This window comes from Nymphaea colorata, chromosome 7 (assembly GCF_008831285.2).
Source record: "Nymphaea colorata isolate Beijing-Zhang1983 chromosome 7, ASM883128v2, whole genome shotgun sequence".
Taxonomy (NCBI): domain Eukaryota; kingdom Viridiplantae; phylum Streptophyta; class Magnoliopsida; order Nymphaeales; family Nymphaeaceae; genus Nymphaea; species Nymphaea colorata.
In genome coordinates, this window is record NC_045144.1 from 4,554,835 (window position 1) to 4,582,085 (window position 27,251).

General features: G+C 37.9%; 3 protein-coding genes across 6 annotated transcripts; 1 reads left to right on the top strand and 2 right to left on the bottom strand.

The window, feature by feature from the left end:
- Window positions 1-646: 646 nt before the first annotated feature.
- LOC116257585 (protein WVD2-like 7) lies at window positions 647-10,265 on the bottom strand. Of its 4 annotated transcripts, none has more exons than XR_004173433.2 (13): window positions 10,051-10,265; window positions 5,805-6,052; window positions 4,156-4,917; window positions 4,016-4,069; window positions 3,616-3,933; window positions 3,271-3,332; window positions 3,067-3,165; window positions 2,772-2,859; window positions 1,911-1,964; window positions 1,517-1,624; window positions 1,308-1,429; window positions 1,112-1,161; window positions 647-1,022 (listed from the first exon to the last, which is right to left on the bottom strand). XR_004173433.2 is itself a non-coding variant. In XM_031634482.2 (13 exons), the coding sequence occupies exons 3-13, from the start codon at window positions 5,874-5,876 to the stop codon at window positions 998-1,000; spliced, it is 1,692 nt and encodes a 563-aa protein (XP_031490342.1). In that variant the 5' UTR covers window positions 5,877-6,052; window positions 9,466-9,730; window positions 10,051-10,265; the 3' UTR covers window positions 647-997. The 4 variants fall into 4 exon arrangements, 3 of the variants coding, with proteins under 3 accessions (XP_031490342.1, XP_031490344.1, XP_031490341.1); XM_031634482.2 differs by lacking the exon at window positions 1,308-1,429 and adding an exon at window positions 9,466-9,730; XM_031634484.2 differs by lacking the exon at window positions 1,308-1,429 and having other exon boundaries at window positions 5,805-6,000.
- Window positions 10,266-18,817: 8,552 nt separating this feature from the next.
- On the bottom strand, window positions 18,818-24,658 carry LOC116258200 (ATP synthase subunit delta', mitochondrial-like). Its single transcript, XM_031635362.2, has 2 exons — window positions 24,252-24,658; window positions 18,818-19,452 (listed from the first exon to the last, which is right to left on the bottom strand). Exons 1-2 carry the CDS (start codon window positions 24,534-24,536, stop codon window positions 19,108-19,110), a joined length of 630 nt encoding a protein of 209 aa, XP_031491222.1. The 5' UTR covers window positions 24,537-24,658; the 3' UTR covers window positions 18,818-19,107.
- Window positions 24,659-26,151: 1,493 nt separating this feature from the next.
- Window positions 26,152-26,724, top strand: LOC116257997 (ethylene-responsive transcription factor ERF020-like). The gene has a single exon (XM_031635053.2). It carries the CDS (start codon window positions 26,156-26,158, stop codon window positions 26,618-26,620), a length of 465 nt encoding a protein of 154 aa, XP_031490913.1. The 5' UTR covers window positions 26,152-26,155; the 3' UTR covers window positions 26,621-26,724.
- Window positions 26,725-27,251: the final 527 nt, after the last annotated feature.

Genomic DNA, 27,251 nt, shown 5'->3' on the forward strand with positions numbered 1-27,251 from the left:
ACAACTCTGATAACGCTTTGTTGGTAATATTGGTTTTTATTTTTTAATAGCAGTTGTCTTTTTAGGGTCGCTAGAAGGCTGTCAAATATTTGAGGAAAGGTTGAGGAAAATACGTTAATAAAAGCAGGCACTGTGTTACCAAACATTCTTCCCATAAAAATGTAAAATCATTATCGGTGTGAAGGACAAGGGGCCTGGGAACGGACTGTCTGAGAAAGGACAGACTCACTGTCCTGGTCTTCTTATTCTTCGTGTAGCTTCTCCTTTTTCTTCGTACCCTTGTCTCAAAGTTTCTCTAGTCCCAACTTTCTACAAAAATGAGAAGGTAAAAAAAAAAGAAACTATGGACTAATGATTTCTTTTCCCCCTCAAGGTTCAAGAGATAATCCTTGCAGGATGCATATCCGAAACTGTTTGGTTACAACAAGAGGAGGGTGTTCGATTTGCTACACGCTTCTTCCACAATTGAGCTCACAAGTACATGAACATTGTTTTCTCTAAATTTTCTAGACACAAATTGAATGAAAAACACATTCCAACAATTGCATACGACTTCAATGAAGGAAGACTTGCTTTCATCTATATGCTTTGCAATAACTTCAGAGCGGCTTTACAAAGTGTAGATTTCCAAAGAAAGGCAGCTAGATATGCACAACTCAATTAAGAATGCTACTGATGGTAGAATAATCGATCTACAAGTGACACTTTATCGGAAGCATCCCTTTAATGTCAACAAAGAGGAAAAGCTATTACACATGATACTTTTATCGAACCATGAACCGAGGACTCGTATCCAACAACTCTACAAACTCTACCCTAAAATGACAGAATCCTCCTGATACACGATTCTTTTATCATTGTTGGAATCTCTCCAACCATAGGCACATTCATACCAGATCTATCTATAGCCCCTTAATGAAGTTGTGGAAAGAAAAGAGCAAACTCTGTAGCGAGATTTACACAAGGCTCCCCTTTCTTCTCCTTCTTCCATGTTAAATCATCTCCAGTGCCGTGATGGTGGCCTGCATTTAAAACAATATCTTTCATTTTTGCATATAAACACAGATCTCAAAAATAGTTAGCAAAACCTACGCCCAGAGATATGGATTACCTGGTTTTTCCACTTCCTGGTAGCAAGTTAGCTGACCCGCTTGGGGCCATCTGCAACCCACAAACAGGAAACTAATCAGGTTTCTGGAAGAAGAATAATGTGCAAGGTGCAGCTCTGAAACTTGATTGCAGGCTTTTGGCTTGGACAAGCAACAAAAATCAACTAGGCCACTAGGCCACATGTTTGAGAGCATCACCATTGGTTTGGTTGCAGTCTTTATGCACTTAATGTGCAGATGAGCACTGTTTGAACTTCAAAGACACCCACCGACACTTTGTTCATAGGTGGTCTCCACAGTTCTTATTTTTCCAAATTTTGCTATAAAACAAAAGCGATTTGACCAACCATGAGAAAATTACTCCTCCCATGAGGTTTTAAGACTTATGAACAAGTTTGAAATATCACCTTTTGCTTTTCTGGATTAGAAGGTATATTCTTGTAAAAACTGGGTAATGGCCTCGCAGTAAACTTAGTAGACCCAGAAGCAGCCAGCTTGGCTTTTTTCTCTTTCTCCTGCACAAACAATTGAGTTTTGTGATTGCGAGAAAAAAAATGTGAATAACTTTTAAAGAAGAACAACCCTAGAAAGGTCTCAGGTTTCTGCTCTAGGAAGTTAATGGGAACTTAAGCTGAATGATACTACATGTAAACGAACTGTTGCAAGATCTTTAAGCATCAGAACTATTAAAAGAACCTTAATCACTATGTTTAGACTCTAAAACTTTGCTGCGAAGTATCTCACTATAAATTTCTTAAGGCTTATGTCTTGTTTAGAGAGTATATACGAACAAGCCTGTACCTTTGCCTGATTTCGATTATTTGCAGCTTCTTCCATTTGAGAGCCATCCTTTAACTACATATCAAACAGGGACAAAGTGAAACAAAAAAAAGTAATCTGCTGAAAAAAGAAAGGAGACGAGATGGCAAAAGCATATTTATGTTTGGCAATCTCCACATACAGCTAAGGTCAATGAAAGCTCTTTTGGTTTTGGCTTGTGTTGCCAGTTAGATAAAAGAGAACACAGTTTTTCCCAAGGAAGTTTTTGAATCTTGAAAATCAATACATACACCTTTTGTTCTGCATGCTATAGCTTTCTCACATAATTCTAGAGAAAAGACCATCCTCATTTTAAAACAGCATGTCAACGAATTCAAGAATTCTACACCTCATAGTATGCAAGAAAAAAAATAATAGCAACTTTTTGCTTACTACCTACAGAGACATTAAACCACAATGGCTTCAGACCCACTGCTTCAAGCAAAAAGCAGCCAAACCAGCTAGCCAAACAACCAGCCAACAATCTTTATCTAATCAAGATAGCTCTTTATGGTTTTCATATCTACAACGTTTCCGCCCCTGTATGCGCACGCGCGTGCATGTGCATGTGTGTGTGTGTGTGAGAGAGAGAGAGAGAGAGAGAGAAAGAGAGTTTTGGATATTCTAGAGTACTACAACAGTGTAAGATAATACACCGGAACTTGCTAGAGTGAATGAAGTATGTGCATGATGCAAAAAATCTGGACCTAAAAAGTTTCATCTGAGTTAATTTTACTTGCCACTTAGTACAATAAACAACAATGCATATTTTAAACTAAAAAAAGAAACTCAAATAGAATGAACATGACAACAATCCTTATGTCAGATGGGAAATACACTTACATATCTCTCTTTTGCTTCTTTGGGATCACTTCCAAGCCTAAACTCTGTCCTCCTTTGCACGTTTGGTTTCTTGCCTTCTATATTGGAGCTGTTAAGCAGCAAAATGTATCAATAAATCAGTGAAGGTCTTGCTAGTTATTCCCTAGTCATTATACTACAATCTATGCATGGAGCCAGATCTTCAGATACAGAAAGTAAAAAATGTGAAGAGAACAAAAAAAAAACCATTACTTTGGCAAAAAAATTACTGTCCTACAAAAATAAATCCAGCTCATGAGATATTGGCTAGCATTACATGATCTCTGATCTGCAGTTCGCAACTGTTCTTCTAGATCCACTATGATTATGATGCCTATCCACAACACCAGGCTTTGTAGCTTGATGTCCAGGAATCCTGAGATCAAAACAAACTTTGTCAATCCTAAGAACTAAACACAAGTTAGTAACCTTCAATGTTTTCGTAACCATTACCAAAACTCTGCTAATATTAAACCCTGACCTTTTCCTATCTGCGGCTGCCTTTTGAGCATTGCCACTAGCCCGTAATGTTTTGGACGTGTTCTGCACAAAGAAGTTTCTGACGGTTAATCAAATCATCAGCACAGTTGCAAAACTGTAGCATCAGCATTCAATGGTCATCTTGACTGAGAATAATCATAGGGAGAAGAACGGGTTGCAAGAACATTGTTCCTGCTTGCATAATAACTTGTATAGTAGTAATAGCAATTAGACACATCAAAATGATCAAAACATCATATCGAAAAATCACTAAAGTTTCTTCACATCACGTGATGAACAGATATACAGCCAATATGAATTTTTGATAGCAGATTTGAAAGATTACCAGTATGTGCGATGTCTCTTTTGCATGAACCGGCATTCTTGTCCCACTTCTTGAAGATTTATAGCTAGGATTCATGGATAAATTGCTTTCAATTTTAGAAGTGACAGATCTCTTTCTCTCCGCTAGAAGAGATGGATGATGCGTAACAGTGGGCAATCTGTCTGAGGAGGCAGATTTGGAAGCTATGGAAGCTAAACTTGTCCCTGGATTTGCTGAATGGGTAGATCTTGTGTTTTTTGTGGGTTCTTTGAGTCCTTGAGATGCAGGCTTGGATCTATCCCCTAGCATCCGACGGCTAGTACTTCGAATAGCAGGAACCTTCAGTTTAATTAGAGTCCCCTCAGCTTGCATTCATGTAACTGGAAAGTAGAAATACTATAGCTTATGGCACCATACATACCTTATGAAATGATTCCAAGTTTCTAGTATTTCGAGAGGAGAGAGAAGCCGTTGTCTATCAGGCCATTTCAAATTAAGTTGGTTAGCTGAACTGACAGAATAGGGAAAAAGGCTAAACGCACCCACAGTATCTTGTCATACCTTAGGATGGGATGTCTGCTCCTTGTATCTCTTGATATTCAACTCAATCTTGCTAAGTCTCTTGGTTCCTTGAGTTGTCGTAATGCTTTTGCACGAGGTTGGGGGAGATTTTGGTCGTGCAATTTCTTCTTGATTAACTATTGCAGGTTCAGCTATGGTCAAACAACTTCCGTTTTGATTCTTGACTACATCGTCAAGTTTGCCACCAGATTTCTGCTCATTAACCATAAGCGCTTCCTTTACACAATTGCTTGGATCATTAATATCAGATTTAGGGAAATCTGGGTCTAACGAATCGGCTTTTGGCTCTTCAGTTGCAAAATGATCAACAGCTTCACTATTAAATATACATTGACCAGTCTGACTTGTGATTTCATTGCTAAAGCCTTCTGACTCTTCGGGAAGGCATGCAGTAGAGCCATCAACATTTTCAGAATTCTGCAGTTCGACGTGTTGGTGATGGTCCACTTCACCATTTGGGTAAAAGTTGGTTTGAGTGGGATCACTGCCAACATCTCTGGAATCTGGTCTATCGACATCCTGCTGGGCCTCCTGCAATCTCTTTAGAGCTCTAACTTTTTTGTAGTACTCTTCAAAATATGCTTTTTTTTGAGCAACCAGCCCAGGAGCCTTGAATTTCTCCAACTCCTCCTGACATCTATTATGTGAGAAGACCGACCATTTTTCCCATGAAAGTGACTCAGCTGCAAATCTTCCAAAAGATATGGACCCTTGGTCAAGTATCCCAGAGACAGATTCTCCCTGTAGTTAATTTGGAGGAAAGAAGTTGTGATCAGAGGAAAAAACAAAAACGGCATCATGTTTTCAAGGCAGATTTTTGTCCAGGGACGAGTCCTTTGCGACATAAAGATAAGACCGCTTAAAACTACAGCCTAGATGCCCCAAGGTAGACATGTGGTGGGGCGTAAAACCGATGGCGTTGCAAGATAAAGCCGAACGAATCCCCTTACGGCTGACATAACATTGTTAAGATCGAAGAGCTACTCCACTATCTAGCCATCAATTACAAAAGTGGTTTGATGAAAAAGAAGCACAAGGGAAGCGGATGAGAAAATCGCCCGAAAGCGAAAGCGGAACCCGCAGTGACGTTCGTCTACTTCATGACTCAAGCTGTCAGGCCCTTCACCTGTGGGGGATTAATCACCGTCAAGATGGACAAGAATGGTTTGCATTTCGCGAGCTCAAATTAGGAAGGAGTGAATGATTTCTTGTCTCTCTCTTTTCCTAATCATGTATTTACTCCAAAGGGTATTGAACTCGTCCGCTAGGCAAAAGAGAACAAGATGAAGTTCCAATAGGCGAGAAGATACTACCCTTAGGAAAGGAGATCGACGAGATTTTGTCAGTGGTTCTCCCCCACTTTCAACCCGGTGTATCAAACGTTCAAAACCCTCCCCACCCCCCGCCCACCCAAAATGAAAAGAAAAAGCCGTTTCAGTGCAATTCGAAATAACTAAACAACATCTCGGCTCACCTCAGAAACATCAGGGTGGCAAGAAACTAACGGCAATTGTATGAAAACCTTTAAGGTGGGAAAAGGCTCTCCATTGTGCCACACTACGAATGCAAGAAAGGCGATGTAATCTGAGATCGAAAGGAACGAAAATTAAGGGAATTCGCGCAGTCACCTGAGTGTCGTCTCCATCCGCTAGCTGCTCACGAGACCACTCACAATAAGGTCTGTCCATATCGGTCGCCATATCTGAAACCGGCAAGCCGTGACCAACCTCTCGCTACACAGAAGTGGATGCTGCAACCAGCTTCACTGCCTCCACACCCACCATGGCCAGTTTCTCTTGCCGCAAATCTGTTCTCCGGTTCGACCTTTTCAGAAAAGGAAGACTATCTCAAGTCTCGAGAAAACGCCTTTCTCGCACTGATACAAAAAGAAGCAGCCGCAAGGTGGGTGAGATTAGTGGGGCGCAGTGTGAGAAGTAAAGGATGTCAGACGTCTCGCTTACAAAAGTAACCGTCGGGTGAGCATTAATGCTCGATGAACTGGTGGCATTCAATTCAAGAAAAGCAAATAAAAAAGAGGGTCATGAAGTGCCCCGGTTTCGAGGGGAAAGGCAACTGAAAAAGATTGTTAAACATCGGCGGCCCCGTTAACTTCTACTTACACCACGAACAGCTGGGCCAGCTATTTTGGTTTGCGATTTGGGAGCCATGACCCAGCACCATGTGCATGGGTTCACAGGTGGGGGCTGAATCCGTCACACAGAGACATTGTCTCTCTGCAAGAACACACAAAGTAAATTGGAACAGGGACATTTAAAACAAACAAGTGGTTTACGCAAGACGCCTAAGGAACAACAAAAACGAACCATAACTTTCAAAGAATTTTTATTGGACAGGTTATTATATGTGACGTAAACCTTACTCAAGTGGCTAAATGTAAATTGTTCAAATATGCATGTGTTATGCCAAGTAGTTGGTAATTTGAATGTAGAGGATTGTCTTATGCCTATAATAAACCAGAAGTCCAGTTAGCTGTTACCCTTATTTGAGTTTCCCATGAATGAATGATTATGAATTTGATGGTTACTCTTGTTTATAGATAGCAAAGGAGATTCAGGTGGGACAACGCAAATTGGGCAAATAAATGAAGCATAAATGATTTTGAAATTCGTTAACTATTTACATTTAATCAAGGAAAAATAATTAATAGCGGCATACACTTTAATAGTAAAATATAACTAACTACCATATAAATAATATTCTTATGAATTCCATTTTATTCGTGTTCACATGACATATTGAATTAGGATCCATCTTCAAAGTATGGGTGAACATTCGTGGCTACTCAACGAACAAGTGGGTCGTGTCTAGGTGAAACGAGCTTCAATTATTAGCCAACAACCAATGGGTCAGTAAAGCGGCTGGGCCCTTGCGAAGAAAATTCTTTTGGCAGCTAATGGGAGCACCAAGCCAGAACAGATAGGTCACTCGTTCGAATCCACAACGGTCAGACAAGAGTCCAGCAGTGAAACTGGGACCCATCTCAACCAGTTGGCCGCGCACTCCACTCTGACATGCCCAAGTACAGGGACAATACTTGAAAGCAGGAAAAAAGAATTCCGGCAAAACTCTTTTATCTAGAAAGAACTTTTTTTGGTAGGCAAAACATTGACATACAGACAAATCAGAAATCAGAAACAAAAACAATGTGGAACAAAAAAAGGGTCTATTGTTTAAGAACCACGCGGAACTTCTTCCTTGAAAGATAGACGCAAAAAACACGAAATATTGCCGTCAAACATGCCATTTTCAGCAAATCTGATGTTGTCGTCATGCTTTAATTTCTTAAAACTGTAAAGACAATCACACGATCATATCCTTTTCCATCCTTCTACTTGTGAAAACGTATATTGAAGAAAAAACTAGCCGTTGATGCGATTCTCAATTTAAGCCTGAAAAGCGAAAATGATGTTTTAACTGATGCTAACTTTGAAAAATACTCATGAAGCAATTTGCTTCCACATGCAGAATCTTTCCACATACTTTTCACTTTTATTATAGGTCCAAAAGAGTGCCCCTCGGTTTTGTAAAACCGGCAGTAAAGTTGACTTCAAGAGTACAAACCGAGGTCAACTTATCTTTCTGTGCGATGCTCAGAAGAATGAGCTTTTTAACAAAAAAATGAACTTGGATTTAACAAAAAAATGAACTTGGATATGAATACTAGTCCGTACATAAAAACCCAGTGATCACAAGAATGCAGAAGAACCAGGTCTCAATTTTCTTGGAATTTTTCGAGAAAGGAAATATCATAGAATAACTTGGCAAATTTTGAACTTGGCATCCGTTCATTGAACTTAGCAAAATTTGAAGTCGTGTCAGGGATACCACAGTTACTCCCATGCTCAAAAATAAAATAAAACTTATATACATTGGAAATGGAAAATAAAAACTATAAGAAATGTTATAAAAAGCTAATTCTGCTCTTCCCTTACCTAGCCAAAATATTTTTTAAACAGATTTTAAACCATCGGGTTTGCTAAACCGTTTGGTGATTGAGAGCCTTAACCTGGAATGACCACGTCGTATTACGGTAATCAAGCGGACACTCACAAGGAGGCCGATCAAAGGAAGAAGATCCTAGATAGTTTTGTAATTCGACGTGCAACCCAACGAGCAAACGGCTTGAGCAGCTTTTATATATATATATATATATATATATGCAAACAGGTAGCGACTAAGCCCCGATGTACCAGAGTGGATTCACCTGTACTGTTGATATTGAAAAAATCGGATGGTAGATATTAAGTAGACAAAAGTAGAAATTGAAAAAAACAAAATACTCCTCAAATGAAAAACGAAATGAGTTTTCTTAATTAAGATCATTTGCCTCTTTTTAAGGGTATTTTTGTCTCTTAAAAATACAACTTGATGTCTCTTTTCAGCTTAATGTGATTTCCTTCAAGTTGTTGACATATATGATTCCCAATCTAATCTGACATATAAGCTACTCATTTTCATATATATATATATATATATATATATATATATATATATATATATATATATATATACGGTCTCTGACAGTGCTTTTATACAAAATTAAGTATAATTGATCTTATAAGCTAAATAAATTAGCATAGTTTGTTTTTAAACATGTATAAAATATGATCAAAAAATTAAAAGACCATAGTTCTTGCATAGACACCTAAAATGATAAACATAGAAAGTAGATCTGCCACATAGTACCGACACCACTATGTACTGACCACATGATCAACAGGTTTACTCGGCCTCGATTCATGAAGATATTAGAGCTTTTATACATGCAAATATTTTGTGACAAAAAATTTTAAATACACCTAGAGTGGGAATATGAACGGCGAGACAAGGGGGTCAAGGATTCTGGCTGCTATAAAAAATTAATTTCGTAAAAGAACTCAAGTATGAAGTAGACTTCTGAACTGCAAACGTTCACTGCTAGACAATTGAGAGAAGTGACCAACCTCCATGAAAATGTATCTGGAAGTCAAACTTGTAATTGGTACTAAGGGCTTTTAAAAAAGAAGATTGGTTTCAGGAAAGTAAATCCCAGTCTTTGGGCAGGAAGGGCGTTCACAAAAGGTCGACGGCACACGCACAACCTTGGGAAGGAACCACAAGGTACGTTTAAGATGAAGGAATGATTTCCAGGGCCCGGCAGCGCAGAAATTTTTGAGGAACTAACAAAAATAACAGCATACTTGAACGAAGGCTTAAATGAGAAACGTATAAAATTTTTGTTATTTTTGCAAGGAAAGGAGTGAAGGGTGAGGTCGACGAGATTCCAACCGTGTTAACTAACTCCATCACTGATCACGCGAAAGGGAGAAAAAGAAAGGCCGACTAGCGACCCCGGCTTCCATCGGTAAAGGGCCTAAAGGCAACCACAATTTCCACAACAAACTTCCAAACGACTAAAGCGTCCCTGACGGTGAAAGAGAAGCATAAGTGGCCTCCCCTCCCCGAACAAATCGCCTCCTGGCACTATCTCTGGAATGTTTCAGAAAACACAATCCCTTATATCCTCACCAAGCCACCCTTCCAGCACGGGTACCTATGACAAAAGCGTCAAGATAAAAACCCAAACCCTCTCGGACAGAAACCGAAAAATAAGAAATTAACTCCGGGAAACGCAGAAGAAAAAGAAAATAAAGAGCTCTCGAAATCTTGATCTCCTAAATCGGGAAGGCCATGCACCCGCTGCCTAACGCTATAATCAAGCTCCCGGGAGGCAAGAAACCAGATCCGAGCGCTGGCGGCTCGATTCAGGCGCAAGAGACAAAGAAATTTGATCAACAGACGAGGGAAATGAAACAGCTACGGAGCTACAAGATCAAGAAAAGGAGAAAACGAGAGAAAATTTGAGTCCCTTACCTAGATCGCTCTCGGCCGTCCACTCCGGCGGCAATTGTCCGACGGCGAAAGAAACCGCCTCTCTGATCCCGCCGGTGATCTCCGTCCTCCCAGAGCGAAGCTGCGAGAGTGACCGAGAAAGAGAGAAGAGAGAGAGAGAGAGAGTATCTATAGTGCCGTTACGGTGTTATTACCTCACCTCACAGGAGAAATAGAACCAAGGAGAAGAAAATGTGAGAGGTGGGGGAAGGAGAAGGCGACGTCTATTTATACGTGGCCCGGCGAACGCCGGTAGAAGCTAGCAGTGGGGCCAAGGAGCGGGGCGATTGGGACCCGCAACACCCGACCCGACCACAAATCTGGGGCGACCCGACCCGGACGGCGTGGCCTGCTGTTGAGCCAATTATTGGCGAAGCCCGTTGCCGAAAACGCCCATGATCTTGACTCGAATTCACGATTTGAACCGGAAACGTTCATTGGGTCTCCTCTTATTTCCTCCTTGCACAGCTAAACGGTTCACACCGGCTTCCAATACCGTATTTCAGAAACGCCCCTTATTTATTAAATATTTGTTAAATGGTCCCTAAACTTTGTCTCATTTCCGGGTTGGTGAATCCATTGGTTAGGGTTCCGGTAGACTAACCATTTCGTTAAGGGCTTGGTTAAACTAACCCGAGATAATGTAACCAACCTTCCCACTTGAGAGTTTCATTCGATTAACCGTGGTTAACTGCAACTAAAGTCGACAGGGTTTTACACATTTACCATCATGCCCTCCTACCAAAATGAGACTACCTTTGGGCTTTTTTTTTTTGTTTTTGTTAAAACGACCATCTCTTTTTTGGAATTTTTGGTAAAATATAGAGCAAGACACAAACTCTCAATTTTTTTTTTTTATCTTTTATATTTGTTAAAGCATTTCACTTGGGACGATCTAAAATGTCCTAACATATAATTTACTATTTATTTATAATGAATCATCTTAAACTATTTTATCTTTGCAATAGTTACCATAAGCTTCTATCTAATTTCGCCTCATCGGGCCTTTTAGAGCAGAAATCTAAAGTTTTAGTTGGAGATCACATGACATTATTTTATATTCATAGTTTCCTTCCCACTTCCTAGCAGTTTTTAAGACTTTTTTCTGCTTCAGCTTCCAATATCACTTGTTGTATCCTTTTCATATATTGATAACAAATATTTAAATTTTATGCTTTTGGGGATCACATTAGATTTCAACAAGTAGTCGGACTAGAAATTTCTGGCTAAAGATCACTAGTATATAGTAATCAAATTTTAGATCCTTCTAAAAATGTTAAACCCTTCAAAATACATAACAAAATAACCAAGAGACACGACATATAAGCAAATAGTTATGAGGCACTAACATTTAAAACACAATTTCTGTTAGTAGGTATAGGCAATTGTCCACACAAGCGTACACGTGTCCTGGCTAACTGGATCTATAAGAACCAGGTCCAAATCTATAAGAAGTCAGTCTTAGATCCAAAAGCTGTTCTGGGTTCAAATCTGTGCTCCAAACCTGGATCTGACTAGCAATAGTATCCGGTTCTGGTTGCCATACCCGATCGTAATTATGTTCGAGTTTGGGTCAGTAATCAGATAAAATCCAAATGATTAGGTTCATTCATCTTTAGCTCTTGAAGGGCAGGACCAGTTTCGACTCAAACGTGACGTGGGAATCTCAATCCACAAAACTAAACTGGTTCTATTGAACATGAGAAATTCATTTCATGGAGCAGAAACCATGAGCTTTCCTTCCTATGGACCACATACACTGCTTTTCTCCTCCTATGGACCATATCCATGTGTCGAAAGGATAATGGGTCTGACGTGTTTTAATAGCCGATAGGGATGTCAACGGATCGGAGATATCCGATTATAGACCTCGATGATCATCAGATTCCAACCTCCATTGAAATCCAAATTGAACCTTTCACTCTCGGATTTGGATTTACTTTTAGATATTCAGGTCCTATGCGATTTCGGGCAGACCAGTTAGGTCAGATCTCTTAAAAGGGTGAATTCTGAATCTGATCTGACTAGCATAGGATCAGACTTCTGTAAGTATTTGCCTTGGATCTTTTTTAGATCAAGGAATTGAAATTTGTTGTGAAATTGCATGGTCGATCCAGATCCAATAAGTTAACTTTAAATCTGTTTACCACCGCCCACTAAACAAGTTTAAAATCGAATCCTTAATTCGATACCTCGAACCCATTTCGCATGACACTCAAGGTATATATCTCTATCTTTTATCACATGACTAAAGCAATGCAAAGGTTCTTTTTCAGTACATGCCCAAATATAAAAAAAAAATGTATATTTGACCACTCAAGTAAAATGTAAAAGGAAAACCATTTAAATGTTTGCGAAAAAAATTATTTTAAACAAATTAAACGCAAGAATGGAGATATCATCCAAACCATTGATTCCAAGAAGAACAATGGTGGAGATTAAGTTGCAAATATATAAATCAAGTTATTTTTTCAATAGTCCAAAATAACTTTAAAAAAAAGACAAACAATTTCAATGGAGGAAACTCAATTATTTATGTTTTTCTCTCTCCTCCTTTGAAGGGTACTTCAGACCTTTGAAAAAGGAACTTATCATATCTATTCTCAACCTCAACCATCTGATCTTAACATCAACACCCAAATAATTATCATCAAACATAGTATATAAGGGTCTATTAGCTACTTTTTTTTTCTTTCTCTTTATATATATATATATATATATATATATATAACTCTAGTTTTTTAGAGTCACTCAACCATATCTGATTTATACAGCTCAATTAAACACAATGGCGATTAAGAGAAAAATAAAGAGAAACATGTGATGTACATTTCTTATATCATGGGGATGATGCAAAAGAGTGACATATAACAATCAATAAAAATAGGCTGTCATATATGTTGACAATATATTTTCACGAAGAATTATTAAAATGAAACACCATGGGAGATAGCGATCTCTCTTGTTAAACCATGAAAGTCTTTGCGTGTCAATAGTGTATAGATATCACTAATGTTTCACATCAAAAGAAGAATTGGACTATGGTGACTGATTCTTGGGAAGTCGAAGAAGAAGATGAAAACGTTGAAGATGAAGAATTTGAAGTCAGTCTGAGAACATATTTGAACACCATTTTATCTTAGCAACTATACCTTGGCGTGCGTCGCCGGAACCGCGCAGAGGAGGCGGACGTTGGCGGAGCGTCGCCGGAGGTGCTGGGCCACCGGCAACGCCCCACCGGGCCGTTCTTGGCAGTGTCGGGTAGCGGCGGCCGCCTTTCCCTTTCAAAAAAAATATGAACATTATGAAATTGTCGTATCACAAAAAATATATAATTTATTGATCAAAATCAACAAAAAAAAAAAATCATTGGTTTTGGATCACAGCTAAAGAATGCTGCATAATTATACTGAGTGGGTCAGCTGGGGGGGCTGTTTGATCACGACAATTTTGTCCTTTGGAACATTAGGCTTTTTTTTTTAATATTCTTTTTATTGGCATGCTTAATTTCAAAATAATGGTCACATTCATTCTTACGATTTTTCTTTTCCCTTACTCAAAACGGATGGCTTTATGTCGAACGAGTCTTGGAGTTGGTATTGAAAATAATATTATTTTTTCGAATCAAGCAACGGTAGTCAATGATAGATGAAGGACATTATTAGCAGGGATTTGAAAAGCACGCGCAAGACGTATGTATCACTTTTTTGTTTTGAATTTGGTCTCCTAAAGCTATATGTTCTAGTTTTAATATATTTCTTAAAATAATCCTAAATGTTCGCAATTTTCATATTCTTCCTTTTCTTTGGGATTTGTAATATTACACATAAACTACAATTCAAAAAGAAAATCACGTTAATGCATTAAAAGATGGATTAATTTTTAAAAATAGTATTAATTTTCTCTTTATCTTTCATAAGAAAAATCAAAGTACATTACAAGGGAGTGTTGTTAACAAAACAATTTAAAAACAAGATACTAGATATAAAGGATCTCCAGTTGGAGACTTTGCATTAATTTTGGTGGTCATAGTTTTTGTGAAGATGGGCAGCTGCAGCTCATCCTTACAAGAGTGGGTCCTTTTCAAAACCCAAAAAAGAGAAAAAGAAAAAGGCAAAGCCTCGACAATTAAGAAATAATTGATGTTTTGAAAAAGTTCATCGACAGAACTCTAATTCTAATTCTAATGAGAATCTAAGGTTGCATTTTATTACCACGGATCTTCAGTCCCCAGTTTTGAACTTTGACTCTCTCTCCCTCCCTCCTCCTTAAAACACTTTTTAAGATATAGTACGAATTTGAGATCTACGATACTCGCTCGCTGATCAAGGCAAAGACAGAAATTTTTCATAAGGAGGGCCGAATTAAAGTTTTTAAATTTTAAGAGAGCCCATATGAAGGCCTCCCTTGGCTCCGCCTCTATCACTGATCTCACATCACCTCTCGAACATTAGATCCGATGTCAAAATGCAACCTAAATATATTGTAAGTTGGTAGCAAATTGATTATTTTGAGTGTATAGTGGACATGACAATTTCATCTAAGTATATTGTAAGTTGGTAGCATATTGATTATTTTAAGTGTATAGTGGACATGACAATTTCATATATCTTGTTTTCGTAATTGTTGCTTAATTGTTTTATAAATGATTTTTGGAATAATTTCGCATACCAGAAAATGTTTTATTTTTGTTGCCGCATCACAGTTACCATTGATGACACCAACGTTAATTATTTTTGTATTTTATTTTTTACAAAATAACGTATTTTAAAATTTTGTAGATTTAAAGCAAAATTTCAAAGTCAATCAATGGATTTAAAAACGGACTTCAACAACACTAAGGGCCCAGCACTCATCATATCATGTCGGTTGATAAATCTCTTTTAAGAACGAGTCTTAGCGGCAAAATACCGTTCTGTTTCGTGTTTGGGTGGCTTCAAATTGGGATTATCAAAAACCTCAATTCTAACAAAAACCATTTTTTTCTCTCAACTTTTCTAAAGAAAATTGGACCTTTCTCCTTCTCCCGAGATTTTATCTTTTCAAATAAGTATATAAACCATCACACAAGTATATAAACATTTTTTTATTGTTCTATAAACCTACTAAGACTAACAATATGTTATTGTTGCCAAACAACTCTTAAAATATCAATTTTCACAAAAACTTGATTTTCACGAAACACTGTGTGTCATCCAAACGCTATTTTTATAAGGATAGACTCCGGGGTCACGACGACATCTAAATTTTAAAAAATTAAAATTTCGTGGTTAATGTTTTTTAAAAAAATTAAGTTAGCTCTTGTGAAGGGTTTTGAAAAATATAGTGGTGGCTCCGCCCTGTGGCTTTTAAGAAAAAACAATCTCTTTTTTATTGACCTTTTTGAATTTTTGCCGTCATATTAGTCCGGAGCTTGCCAGCCATTGTCCGGTAAGGTTGGTTGAGCCATTGATTTTATTTTTGTTTTTTCAATAGGTCTTATCTGTACAATGAAAATATATTAATTATTAACTGAAAAATATTAGGTTCCCAACATAGGGATCAATAATATTCAATTAATTTTGTGAAAGGAACTCTTATACATTTTTTATGTTCATTGTCCAAGATCATCTTTGTCGTTTTGATCCTATCTTAAAAGGGGCGTTTGATAGAATCAATCATCAGGCTTTGATTTAAGAACAGACCCTCTCTCGCCCGTCTTATTAAATCTAACTGCCTCTCCTCTCATGAAAATGATGAAGAGAGGAAGAGAGAGAAGAGTTGACATAGGCCGCCCTCAACTAGGTCCTTAATAATTTGATGAACCATAATTTTGTTTTTTTTTTTTTTTTATGAATCTTTTGCCACATCAACAAAAGCATGTTACCTCATGAGATTCATGAATTTCAAATCCCAGTTAATCAAACTAATTTCAAATCCAGAGTAATAAAGAATCAAATATGTGGGGGGACAATCAAAGAATACTACAGATCAATTTCAAAAGAGTTTTTTTTTTTTAAATATTTTAAGTATTTAAATTAATTATTTATATTTTTTGCACTTATTTTTCTTAACAATGCTTTTTTAAAACACTTTTTACTAGTTTACACCAGATTCACCGCCCATCAATGAATTGGCGGATTTATCGAGTCTGCAGCCTCATTGATTCGAATCAAAAAACGATTTTTGAACCTCTCAGCATTTGTGGGGCAGCTGGAACCTCACTTGTTTATGTTCAAAACAAACATGGACAAAATTTTCCCAAAAGTATGGCTTGCTTTATAACTACATGGTAAAAAACCTGAAGGAAAAAAAAAAAAAATCCCCCCCAGGATTGTTTTCTCTAGAGTATGTTTTCCATCACACAACACAATATAGTTTAATTTGTGTCACTGATGCCACCAGGGGCAAGAAATATATTATATTTTGAGAATAAATATTCCTCTAACAAATATATTACATGGAAATTTTAGAAAATTTTACTTATCCTATATAAAAATTTTGAAAAATGATATTTCGATCCGTGTCAAAATTTAAAACTTTAATTTGGCTCACCTCATGAAAAAATTTCAGCTCCGCCCCTAACTATACTATTGTTTTATGAAGCATGGGTGATTACATCTACCATTTGATTTTTATGAGAATGGGCTCTGTTGAAAGTTATCTCCGCCCCTGCTCCTCAGCTTTCCAAGAATTTTAAGTGTGTGAAACATCAGTCCACTGCAATGGCAACCAGAGGCTTTTGAGTCGATCACAAAGGGTTTCAGAGAAACCCTCTGTAAGAGAGAGAGAGAGAGTAAAAAACGGATGCCGGCCGACAACCGCGGCGGCCGCCACTGTTTGGTTTCTGGTGCCAAGGTACTGTTGAGTCAAGGCAAGAGACTACAATGAGGTTTGGAGGAGCTAAAAATGACAGTAAGGTTTGACCAGCTGTCTTTCTTTCCCTGAGCAGGAAACTGCTGAAATCACAAGGCAAGACAAGAGGACACATTAGCAAGAAGAAAACATCAAGAAGCATGTATCAGCAAGGGCAGGGAGACAAATTCCAACGTTTTGTCTGTTGTATGACAGGTTTTCCGATCTTGAAGAACAAGGAAATTGTCCTTTTCTTAATCATTAAAATTTCATTAGTTTAAAGCAGCGTTGGACCCTAAGGATGGGAGGCAAAAGCCTCTCCCGTGCCACCTTAATCATTAAAATTTCATCTGATCAGTTCATATTTTCTACATTCAATATTGTTTGATCAAAGGAGAAAAAACCGGTTAAATTTTTCGCTTTTTCTTGGCCAGTTTGACAAATCCCATCTTATTCATGGGTCAAACCAGAAAAACATTTTCAGGAATATATATATATATATATATAAATTGAATGGTGACTCTAGATAGCCAGTTGCCCAGCTTACTTATGACACTGTTTGATATCATATGGGAAAAAAAAAAGAAAAAAGAAAAAAGTGTTAATTAAGTCACATTTTCTCATTGTTTACATTTCAACTATTATCATGATAGATTGAATGGCTAGGCTTGTGTCTCCTAATGTCCATTAGTTTTAGAGTTGCCTTTCACAGACTATACAAATAAATACACACACTCAAACCTTTTATTCAATATTTGTTTGTCGTATAGTTCGTTTAATTCATATAACCGTAGTTTGATAAACTACTAATTGTTTTATTATCATGCCGTAACGTGTTTGATGCATTATGGTGTAAGGAGCCATATGCTTCCCTTTTTATGCAGTCTAATACACTTCGGCTCCAGGCGCCACTGACCGCCTATCCACTACATAAAATATTTCGATAAATGCTTTCATCTCAAAAATAAACTTTTCACCAGAGCTGCAGTTGGCTCAGGCTCGACTCAAATTCACTCTGGTAGTTCAAACTTAAATTTATGCTTGAAATGTTCAACGAGTCAAGTTCGAGTTGTTACAACTCGACTCGACTACATAAATGTGTCATGAGTTAGAGATTTTTTGTTGCTAAGTGTTTCTTTAAGGAATAGTTGCATGCAGAATATTTTGGATTGATTCTTTGCATTATATGTTAGATGGGTCATATAACTGAATTAGTTAAAAAAAGAAGACAGTTAAATCGAGTCAACGAGATAAAAGACTTAACAAGTTAAGCAAGTAGAGCTCAATCGACGCTTTATCATCGATCCAAGTTCAAGCCCGTTCTATGGAGCTTGACTCGAGTTCGACCCAAGTTTGGACTTGAGTTTTTTGAGCCAAGTGGAGTCCAAGCTCAACTCGGCTCTTGTGCAGCCCCACCTTTCACTTAATGTTTATATTTTAAGAGTCTGTTCCTTTACCGGAAGTGTCTATTCTTAGCAAATGAACCATAAGGTGCATACCAATACATAGATTTATAAAAGAAAAAAGAACAAAAGTTTCACACATTTAATGTGCATGTATAATGGTGTGCCCCCGTGTTTCCTGCCCAAAAAACATCGGCCAGTCGAGCATCTATCCAAAATAATTCGTCGGATGTGATTTGCATAATCTATTTAACAAAAAAGAACATCTGAAGCACACTATTGAAGGCGCAAAAAAGGAAGATCAAAAGCACCAAAAAACAACTTACGATGCATCATGTTTTGATAACGCAAAGATCTTGATTTCATTCCTAAAAAGCACGAACCAAAACATGGTCGTATTCTGGATCTACCTATGCGATTAAATCAAGCCAAATCATTTCATTTTTGGCCTAAGGCAGACCTGAACATCATTCAGTCTCTCTCTCTCTCTCAACATAAATACACACACCCACTGAAAACTTTCAAGAAATCACCAATATATGTTCCGTCAGAAATAAATGCAGTCACTGGTTCAAAACAATGTAATAGAAATAGAAACTAAAACACCATTTGGAAACAAGCCAAATTTTGTATCTGTAATTAAATGAAGCAAGAAAATTTGGTTATTCCAAATGGTAATTCAAATGAGAAGAGGCCAAATTAACCCCCAAGGGACAACACAGTCGGTGCAAAAAGAAAAAACCAACTAATTCCTTTAACAAGCATACTCCAGCAAGAAAAAAAGGGCACCAGGGTACACAGTTTAACCAGCAAGAGCAGAATTAAGGGCACTATGAACATCTATACCAATTTGTGCTTCCGCCTTCTCTAGCTCAGTTGATGCTGTGTTTAGCTTATGTTGAAAATCAGCCAGCCCCTTCTGGACCAGACTTGGATCAATACGGTCAATTGGCATTGCTTCTACAGCAACTATATCTGCAAAGGAATTTGCATGGATGAACGCAAAACCACTGCTAATGAAATACTTCGTCACATCGTTTCCCTCGTGAACTGAGACAATTCCAGGTTTCAATTCGGCAATTGTTGAAACATGGCCAGGCAAGACTCCCATCTGCCCTGTCGTAGCTGGGATAATGACCATGTCAACCTGTAAAAATTGCAAGAACAATCCCACTGTTGAGCTAATAAACGACGACTATTTGCCAAGGATATGGACTGCACTCTGATATTCTCATCTAAGAGCAATTAAGTTAACTGAATATGAAATAATCCAAACTCTCTCGTGCAAAATTCAGATAGCAGCTTTACACGTCAGTGTTCTTCAACATGTATTCCACTATCATGAAAGAGACATGGATCGTAAACAATTGATTACAGAAAAGGAAGTTTGTACATCCAAAGATTGAACAAGGTGCTCAGGCACAGGATAATGCCAAAAGGCAATTTCCAGAAGGAAATACCATAAAAATGTACAAGAAGAGGGAGATTCGGAGATTGGATACATGCAAGTTGACGGTAGAAGTCATTAAGTTCATTGGCAAATAAATCTAATCACTCTTTATGGTTCCACTGAACCCGTGCCCTCCTGTGTTTTAAAGTGGCAAAAGAGAATATGTGTCTTGAGTCTTGAAGAAAACTACAATGGATTTGCTCTTGGGCCCCAAACCATCAGTATCCATTATCCCTCCATCAGACCTCAACACAGAAATGTCAAGTGGACAACAATTTAATGTCCTGCTCTGTAATAAGCCCCTCGGTTTGCTATCCATGTTATACATAACTAAGAGAGATAAGAGCCAACATCAGGTCCATATTCCAATCCTGGCAAAGCACATTATGACTTCAGGTCAAACACATGCCCCTACCAAAGGACACAACTGAACGAACGTGCCACTGAAGCTCTCTAATCTCTAATGACAAAATTCTCACAAAAAGGATGCCCTTTACAGACCACAGACCAACATCCTTTAGTGTCTATCTCAAGCACCCAACAACTACACCCGTCACCAGCCGATACTCCTTATTCTGGCCTATCTATTAAATTATACTCTCTCCTCTGAAGCACAGATCTATGTATAAAGGCAATGATAAATTTGCATTGAAACAAAGGTCACCAAATGGGGCCCTCTTCCCAAGGTAGTGCCTTATCCCACAAAGAACACAAGCAAGTTACTTAAATAATCCCAAGCAAAATCAATTCTGAAAAAAGGGTTCCAACTTCCAACTACCTAACACCATCACAACCTTCTGGCAACCTAGGTAATATGTAATCAACTAGAGATATAGATGAGAAAGCAAGATGAGAGACCAAACATACGAAAAACATATGACTGGTATCCCAATTGTGGATTGTAACTAAAATACTTGACAAAATAAGCAAAAATATAGCTAGTTGTCAAGCTTTTTTTTTTTTCTTTTCAACTACTCACCACCCAGCTAACTTAAATGCTTATCCAACAGGTTGCTAAAGACAAGGAAATGCCACTCTCCACACCACTGCCACATTTTTATTTTTTTTTTGGTGTTAAGGTGTTAACACTAGTTCTCTGTAGTCTTGTTCTTTTTGTCGAACTTAACTGTTAAATGTTTATTGAAACCCCGTTAAATTATATCTATTTTATTTTACAATGTCATTTCTCTTTTCAGCCTTTTCTCTGACGAAGATGCTGTCAAGAACGTAGAAGAGTGTTGAATGTCATGCATGTATACCTAGCGGTCCTAGCCATATATAGCCACATTTTTGAAATTGACATGTTGTACATTGTGAAACCTGCACCTATACGACTTAAGGTTTGAGTTAAAAGAACTGGGGGGTCTGACACATTTCGTTGGTTAGAAAACCATTATGAACAGAAAAAACATACTAAATGAGATATAGTAAAGATCTGTTGAACAAATATGAACTGCTTGGTTGCCAGCAAATTGCAATGCCAATTGAGGTCAATATAAAATTCAATAATGATGCTGATTAAGACTAAAAGATCTCATTATGTACTAAAAATGGGTTGTAGTTTAATCTATTTAATTCTGCCCAAATCAGATATTTCCTACACAGTGAGGTCAATATAAAATTCAATAATGATGCTGAATAAGACTAAAAGATCTCATTATGTACTAAAAATGGGTTGTAGTTTAATCTATTTAATTCTGTCCAAATCAGATATTGCCTACACAGTGAGAGTCACTAGTAAATTTATGTAAGCCACACTAGAAGTTACAAAAATGGTAGTCTATGTTAAAGGAACTCGACTTTAACATTCTAAAGGAAAAGTTGTGAAGTTGTCAGTTATTACGGTGTCAATTATGCCAGAAAAATTATCAACTCAAAGATCAAGTGCTGATTACATTTTCAATCTTGGAAGATTGACCAATGTCATGGTGTATTAAAGAACAATAGAAGGATTCATTGTTTACAATAGTAACAAAACATCGAACAATATCTATAGCAGACCAAGAATGTTATATAACTGACTAATAACATATATTAAGCAAAATACCAACTATGTTATGGAACTTTACTGTGACAACGGAAGTGTCATCAGGTTAGCAGAGAATCTAATACTCCATCCACAAACTGAGCATATACAAATCAAAGATCACTTTATTCTTGAGAAGGTAATTTAAGGAGGGATAACTCTACTACATCCAAAAACAGATGAAAAAGTTGCAGATTTTTTTTACCAAAAGATTAGCAATTTCAAAATTTTTGAGTTCAAAAGACTGCTTGATGCCATTTGTATAGAGTTGTCAATGAGGGGAAGACTGTTTCCTAGCAGCTAGTTTTGAGTTTTATTAACCAGCACAAGGATAACTTTTTTTTGTGTGGGCACAGTAAGGTGACCATACAATAGCTACCATAGATTTTTTGGAAAAATTGCATAAGCAGTCTAAAAGTTTCTTTACGTTGTGCAAAGAAAACAAAATGATCACACTGTGGAGGATGGCTTTTCCCCCTGCCTTTAACAAGTTGGGTTAACTAAATGATCATACAACTAAATACATTAAAAAAGAGGTGCCTAACAACCAGCCACACCTTTGTGTTGTTTATCATTTAGTTCCAGTCTGTGGAAAGGATGATGATACATATTATTCTTTTCGATTGGTCCTTCAATACTATGTGTTAAGTATTTTGGTCCCACCCTGTTCTATTGTTTTTTTGTTTACATTTCTTTTGTTTATTTATGTACAACCAATGTGTTGGATGAAAAGGTTGTGAGAACATTACTTGGATACTCACATAGAAGTTTCTTCCATGTATCCAGTAGTATATTCTTTTAAGAGCATTATGTTGAACTCTTTTTCAAGTATTACCATATGTTTAGTTAGACCCTACTGAATTTATTTCATGTATTTTTGTAAATTGTAACTAATAGTGAAATGCTGCCAAAACTCTGCCATCCAATCCTTATCTGTACTTAGGCTTGTAATTCAACAGATCACCTCTATTAAAGTTGATTTCAAAGTTCACCGTGTCTAAATCTGGATGAACAAAGGTCCAAATGCATCTACTGCAACCTGAAACAGCTTTGACTGTGTCCATCGATGCGCATTTGTTGACACAGGGAGAGCACACTCTTATATGACATAAATATTAGACATGTCTTGACTAAAAATTTGAATTAGTTCACAAGCGCAGCAAGGTTCCAGTTCCCACTTCTTGATATGCCATATAAAATACACATACTAAAAAGTTAACAAAAAGAAAAGACAAAAAAAAACAGGAAATGGAAAAGCAGGTATCCCTAATAGGTAGAAATACAAATGATCAATTCAAGTATGGTAAACTGACTGCAAGATACGATAGCAGCGTAGATAGCTAGAGTTTGGTTAAGACTGGAAACAAGACGATCATGCTTTGAATCAGCAACTGAGGCATAAATTGATGTTGAAAGACAAGCCAGAAAGGGTAGATGGTGCTCGACTTGCATCATTTGTGCACCATTGTTTAAAATTTTAACTTTTAAGGTAATGTGTATTTTATATGCTTCACATACCAAGTCATAACTTGAGACTCGATGCCCAGAATCAATTAGTATTGTCTTCAAAGTGAAGAAATTACAGTTTTCTTCATAAGATATCTCGACCTCAGCTCATCACAGGCTCAAGTCCAAGATTAGCTTAGCTCAATCAACACAAAAGAGCATATTGCAAGGGTCAAAATGCAACCCCAAGGGATAGCACCATACGTTTTGATCACCAAAAGAGTTAAGACTAACCAAGATGGTTGACAAAAATATCTAATTGTGCAATAGAATACAGATGAATTCCGCTTCATTTCTCAAATGAACAAGACCAGTTTGTTACTAAGCTGAACCTTGTGTGCATTCATCAATCTAAAGAATGCAATTACTTGAATCGTGCCCATCATAATAAAACCTTCCAGCCAAGTTACTGTCCAATACAAACGATCTAGAACCATGATGATTGATGAACGTAAAACCATACCCACTCAAAAAGGAAAATAGTACGACTCTCGACATATGAAAGCGCCATCCAGTCCTTGCCACTTGACTTCAGTAAGGAAAACAGGCCAACATACATCTCACCACCAGCACATGGCAATAATCAACCATTAACCTCAATTCGACTGGCCAGAAATCCAACATAGATTAGTCACAATCTGTTAAAAAAAATCCAACATACTTGACATTTCTCGGCAACATATTGACATCGAGAAAATATACGGCAGAAAAATAACGAATCCGTAAAACCATACAAAAATGATAAGGTTGCGACCATTTCACTATCTTCGGCTCCACTGCCCTATAAACACAAGATAGATTGACCACCACAATCATTAAGAAACGCCAAGAAGAAGAGGAAGAAAGAACTAGTCGTTTCTTAGCACCATTTCGTAAGAAGCAAAAAGGGAAAACAAGAACTCAAAATCAAGCTTCTCTTCAGTTGGTGGAGTTCAACTATCAACAGGATGGCATAAAATTTTACCTCCTTGGACGACAGCTCCGACTGGTAGGGAAGCACGAAATTGACGGTGAGTTTGGAGGGAATGGAGGAAGGGACAGGCGGGCGGGGACTCATGAAGGAGAGAGGAGTTTTAGGTGGGTCGATGTTAGGCACGATCTTCATCCATGCTTCGATGAAGGCGGAGTCCGCCGTGGGAGTGGCCGCTACGTCTGCCGCAGACGAAAGGAACCGATAATGAGCAGCAGAGGGGAAGGCCTCCCTACCCCTCTTCAGGAGCCGAAGGAAGGATGTTGATCGATGAATCATGGCGTCAAATGGGAGAAGGATCACGGCGGGGTTGGCTCTCCCTCACTCTCTGACTCTCACTCCAACGCTCTCCCCCCCCATTTCGGGAGGAGGGAAGAAGATTTGGTTAAGAAATCGTGAAGATGATGAAGCTTGAATTAAGAAAATATAGTCAAGTGAAATTGCTTATTGCTCATTTTTTATTATTATTTACCATCCAATTCTAACTAGGTTAAGATTTTTTCAAACTTTGGCAATTTGGATTGGAAATGCTTAGTAGAGCATGTTAAATTCGATTATGCAGGAGCTATAATTTCATAACTCGTGCATTGCTTTCTAGTAAAAAAAATCTGAGACCAAAGCACTGACTTTGCACAATGATTCATTATGCACCTTGCCTATCCCTTTCAAGGACCAAAGTGGGTGTTTAGTGTTTTGTAACAATAACACTACCTTATTTTCAATCCAACAATGCATTCCAACTTCATGGTAAGAAGCTATTTTTAGAGGTCGTTTGATTGATGAATTTTTAGTTGGGTAATGTATTTTTTAGATTCGAGTTTAGTTTGACATTAATCGGATAAGTTCGTTGGACCATTTGATCGGTCCCTAAAGAAAATCCTCGTTCTGTCCCTGCATTCAATGCCTAAGTTGGATTAACATTTAAAGTAGGTTGTGTTTGATAAAAGATCCCAGGCTGGATTTCAAGACAAGATTCACAATTTTGCTTCGACTCCTACAATAGAAATTGTTGTCCGGACACACTATCAACAATTTGTCTTATGGATAATAGAACAACGCCGATTGATTTACTAGTGAGAGAAAAAAAAGAGAGAAAGTTATGTGCGTCGTGCACAGTAATGAAAGGAAGAATATTTTGGTAATTTGTTAAAAATAAATGTCTTCCACAGTCATTTTACTTTTTTCATTTTCAATTTTGTATTTTAATGTGAACTATATAGTCATTAACCATACTAAAATCGTGCACGAGTATGACACATATAATCAAGGTTGAAAAAAAAAGAAAAACTATAGAGAAAAAAAAAATTAGTCCAGCATATCAAACAGGGTTTTCAAAATCCCTACATTTAAAACCTTATATGTGAGAATTTAAGATCAGCTATCAAACGTAGCTACCTTAATGTTGTCAAGCTTGCTTCTTCTTAAGCCGAATCGGTGAAGCTACCAATTTGTGATTCGATTGACTGATGAATCGGCTGTGAATCAACCAAACAAAAAATCAAAATAAAAGCAAATATAAAGAAAAAAATTTATTTTTTAAAATATTTTAAAGGAGCTCATCGAGTTCCGGACCATTGAATCATTGGCACCGATCCGATTCAAGTCCTGAAAACACCGACTCGAGTCCACTAGGTCACGGATCTTACGCACTGGTTGACGTCCATGCGACATTGATTCCCCACGATCTGAGACCAATAAATGGTCTTCCTTTGACCTCTTGACTCCCAAGAACGCCTTCATTTGGTCCACGCGTAAGCCTTCTCCTCTACGTGTTCTCTCTTCAATCCACACTCCCTTCTCCACTGAATTATGAAGTTGAATGTCAAAGGGCTGACTTGTGCATCTTCCACTTATATATACGCTCACCCCCTCAAGAGCTCCTCAGTGCGAAGAAGAAGATGCAGAGATCCGAAGGTGTCATCGCCAGAAACCCGTACAGAGGAGTTCGCCGCAGGAAATGGGGGAAGTGGGTGTCGGAGATCCGGCTCCCGGGCTCCAGGGACCGGCTGTGGCTCGGCTCCTACTCCACTCCAGAGGCAGCAGCTGTGGCGCACGACACTGCCGTCTTCTGCCTCCGGGGCCCGAGCGCAGTCAGCACCCTGAATTTCCCCTGCAATGTCTCCCCGTACCTCCGGCTCGACATGTCGCCCAAGTCTGTGAGGAAAGCCGCGGCGGAGGCGGGCATGGCTGCGGACAAACAACTCGCGCCGCCCAAGATGCAGCAGGAAATCGCCATGGGCGCGGTGCAGGAAGGTCACAAGGGCGAGATATGGGGAGAAGATCACTTGTTCTCCAGAGGACAGGTGCAGAGTGAAGAAGAGTTGAGCATCTCAGTCGACGATATGGAAATATTATTACTGTAATTTGCTGTCCGTTTTCTATATAGCTTTCTCATGGTTCGGCAAAGAAAACCATGTGAAATAAGATTCTGTATATGTATATGTAGATCGATTTACACATAATCAAAATCAGAATTAGTACTAATTTACTCTTTTAACTTCGGAAATCTTTATATTAGTGAATTTGTGAAGAAAATGTGATTCTATTAGTAATCAAATCACGGGTTTGGTATACATTAGTAACGATGAATATCAATTCTATTCAAACGAGTTTGTGGAGTCTTAATCAAAGTTGAGCTCAACGTTGAGCTCGAGTTGCTTTTATGAAGCTATTGAAACTCGAGCCAAGTTGAGTTCGTGGTGTCATTAGTCGAGCCAAATTCGAGTTGATTGAACTTGGGTACATGTGGGATCCACATGGTCACAAAGATTGATTTGGGTCATACCAGTCCAAACTCCGAAAGAAAGCTCACCTTTTTTGTTATACAAGGAGTGATGTGGACTGGCTCGGCAAAATTGAACCTCGAGCTCAAATTCAAATGTATGGTCGAAATGAATAGTTGACTTTGAATTTTAAAAATTCAACTCATTTAAATTTGACTTGGTTTTGGGTTGACTGATATATGTTTTACATAAACAATTACAATTAAAATTA

Coding starts and splice junctions, on each gene's coding strand:
- LOC116257585 (XM_031634484.2), bottom strand. CDS start 5,876: ATGGCGACCGATATGGACAGACCTTATTGTGAGTGGTCTCGTGAGCAG. Junction 3,333..3,615: donor AAGAGACATCGCACATACTG/GTAATCTTTCAA, acceptor TTCTTTGTGCAG/AACACGTCCAAAACATTACG. Junction 3,166..3,270: donor GCAGCCGCAGATAGGAAAAG/GTCAGGGTTTAA, acceptor TTTTGATCTCAG/GATTCCTGGACATCAAGCTA.
- LOC116258200 (XM_031635362.2), bottom strand. CDS start 24,536: ATGATTCATCGATCAACATCCTTCCTTCGGCTCCTGAAGAGGGGTAGG. Junction 19,453..24,251: donor CGGAGCTGTCGTCCAAGGAG/GTAAAATTTTAT, acceptor CAATTTTTACAG/GTTGACATGGTCATTATCCC.
- LOC116257997 (XM_031635053.2), top strand. CDS start 26,156: ATGCAGAGATCCGAAGGTGTCATCGCCAGAAACCCGTACAGAGGAGTT.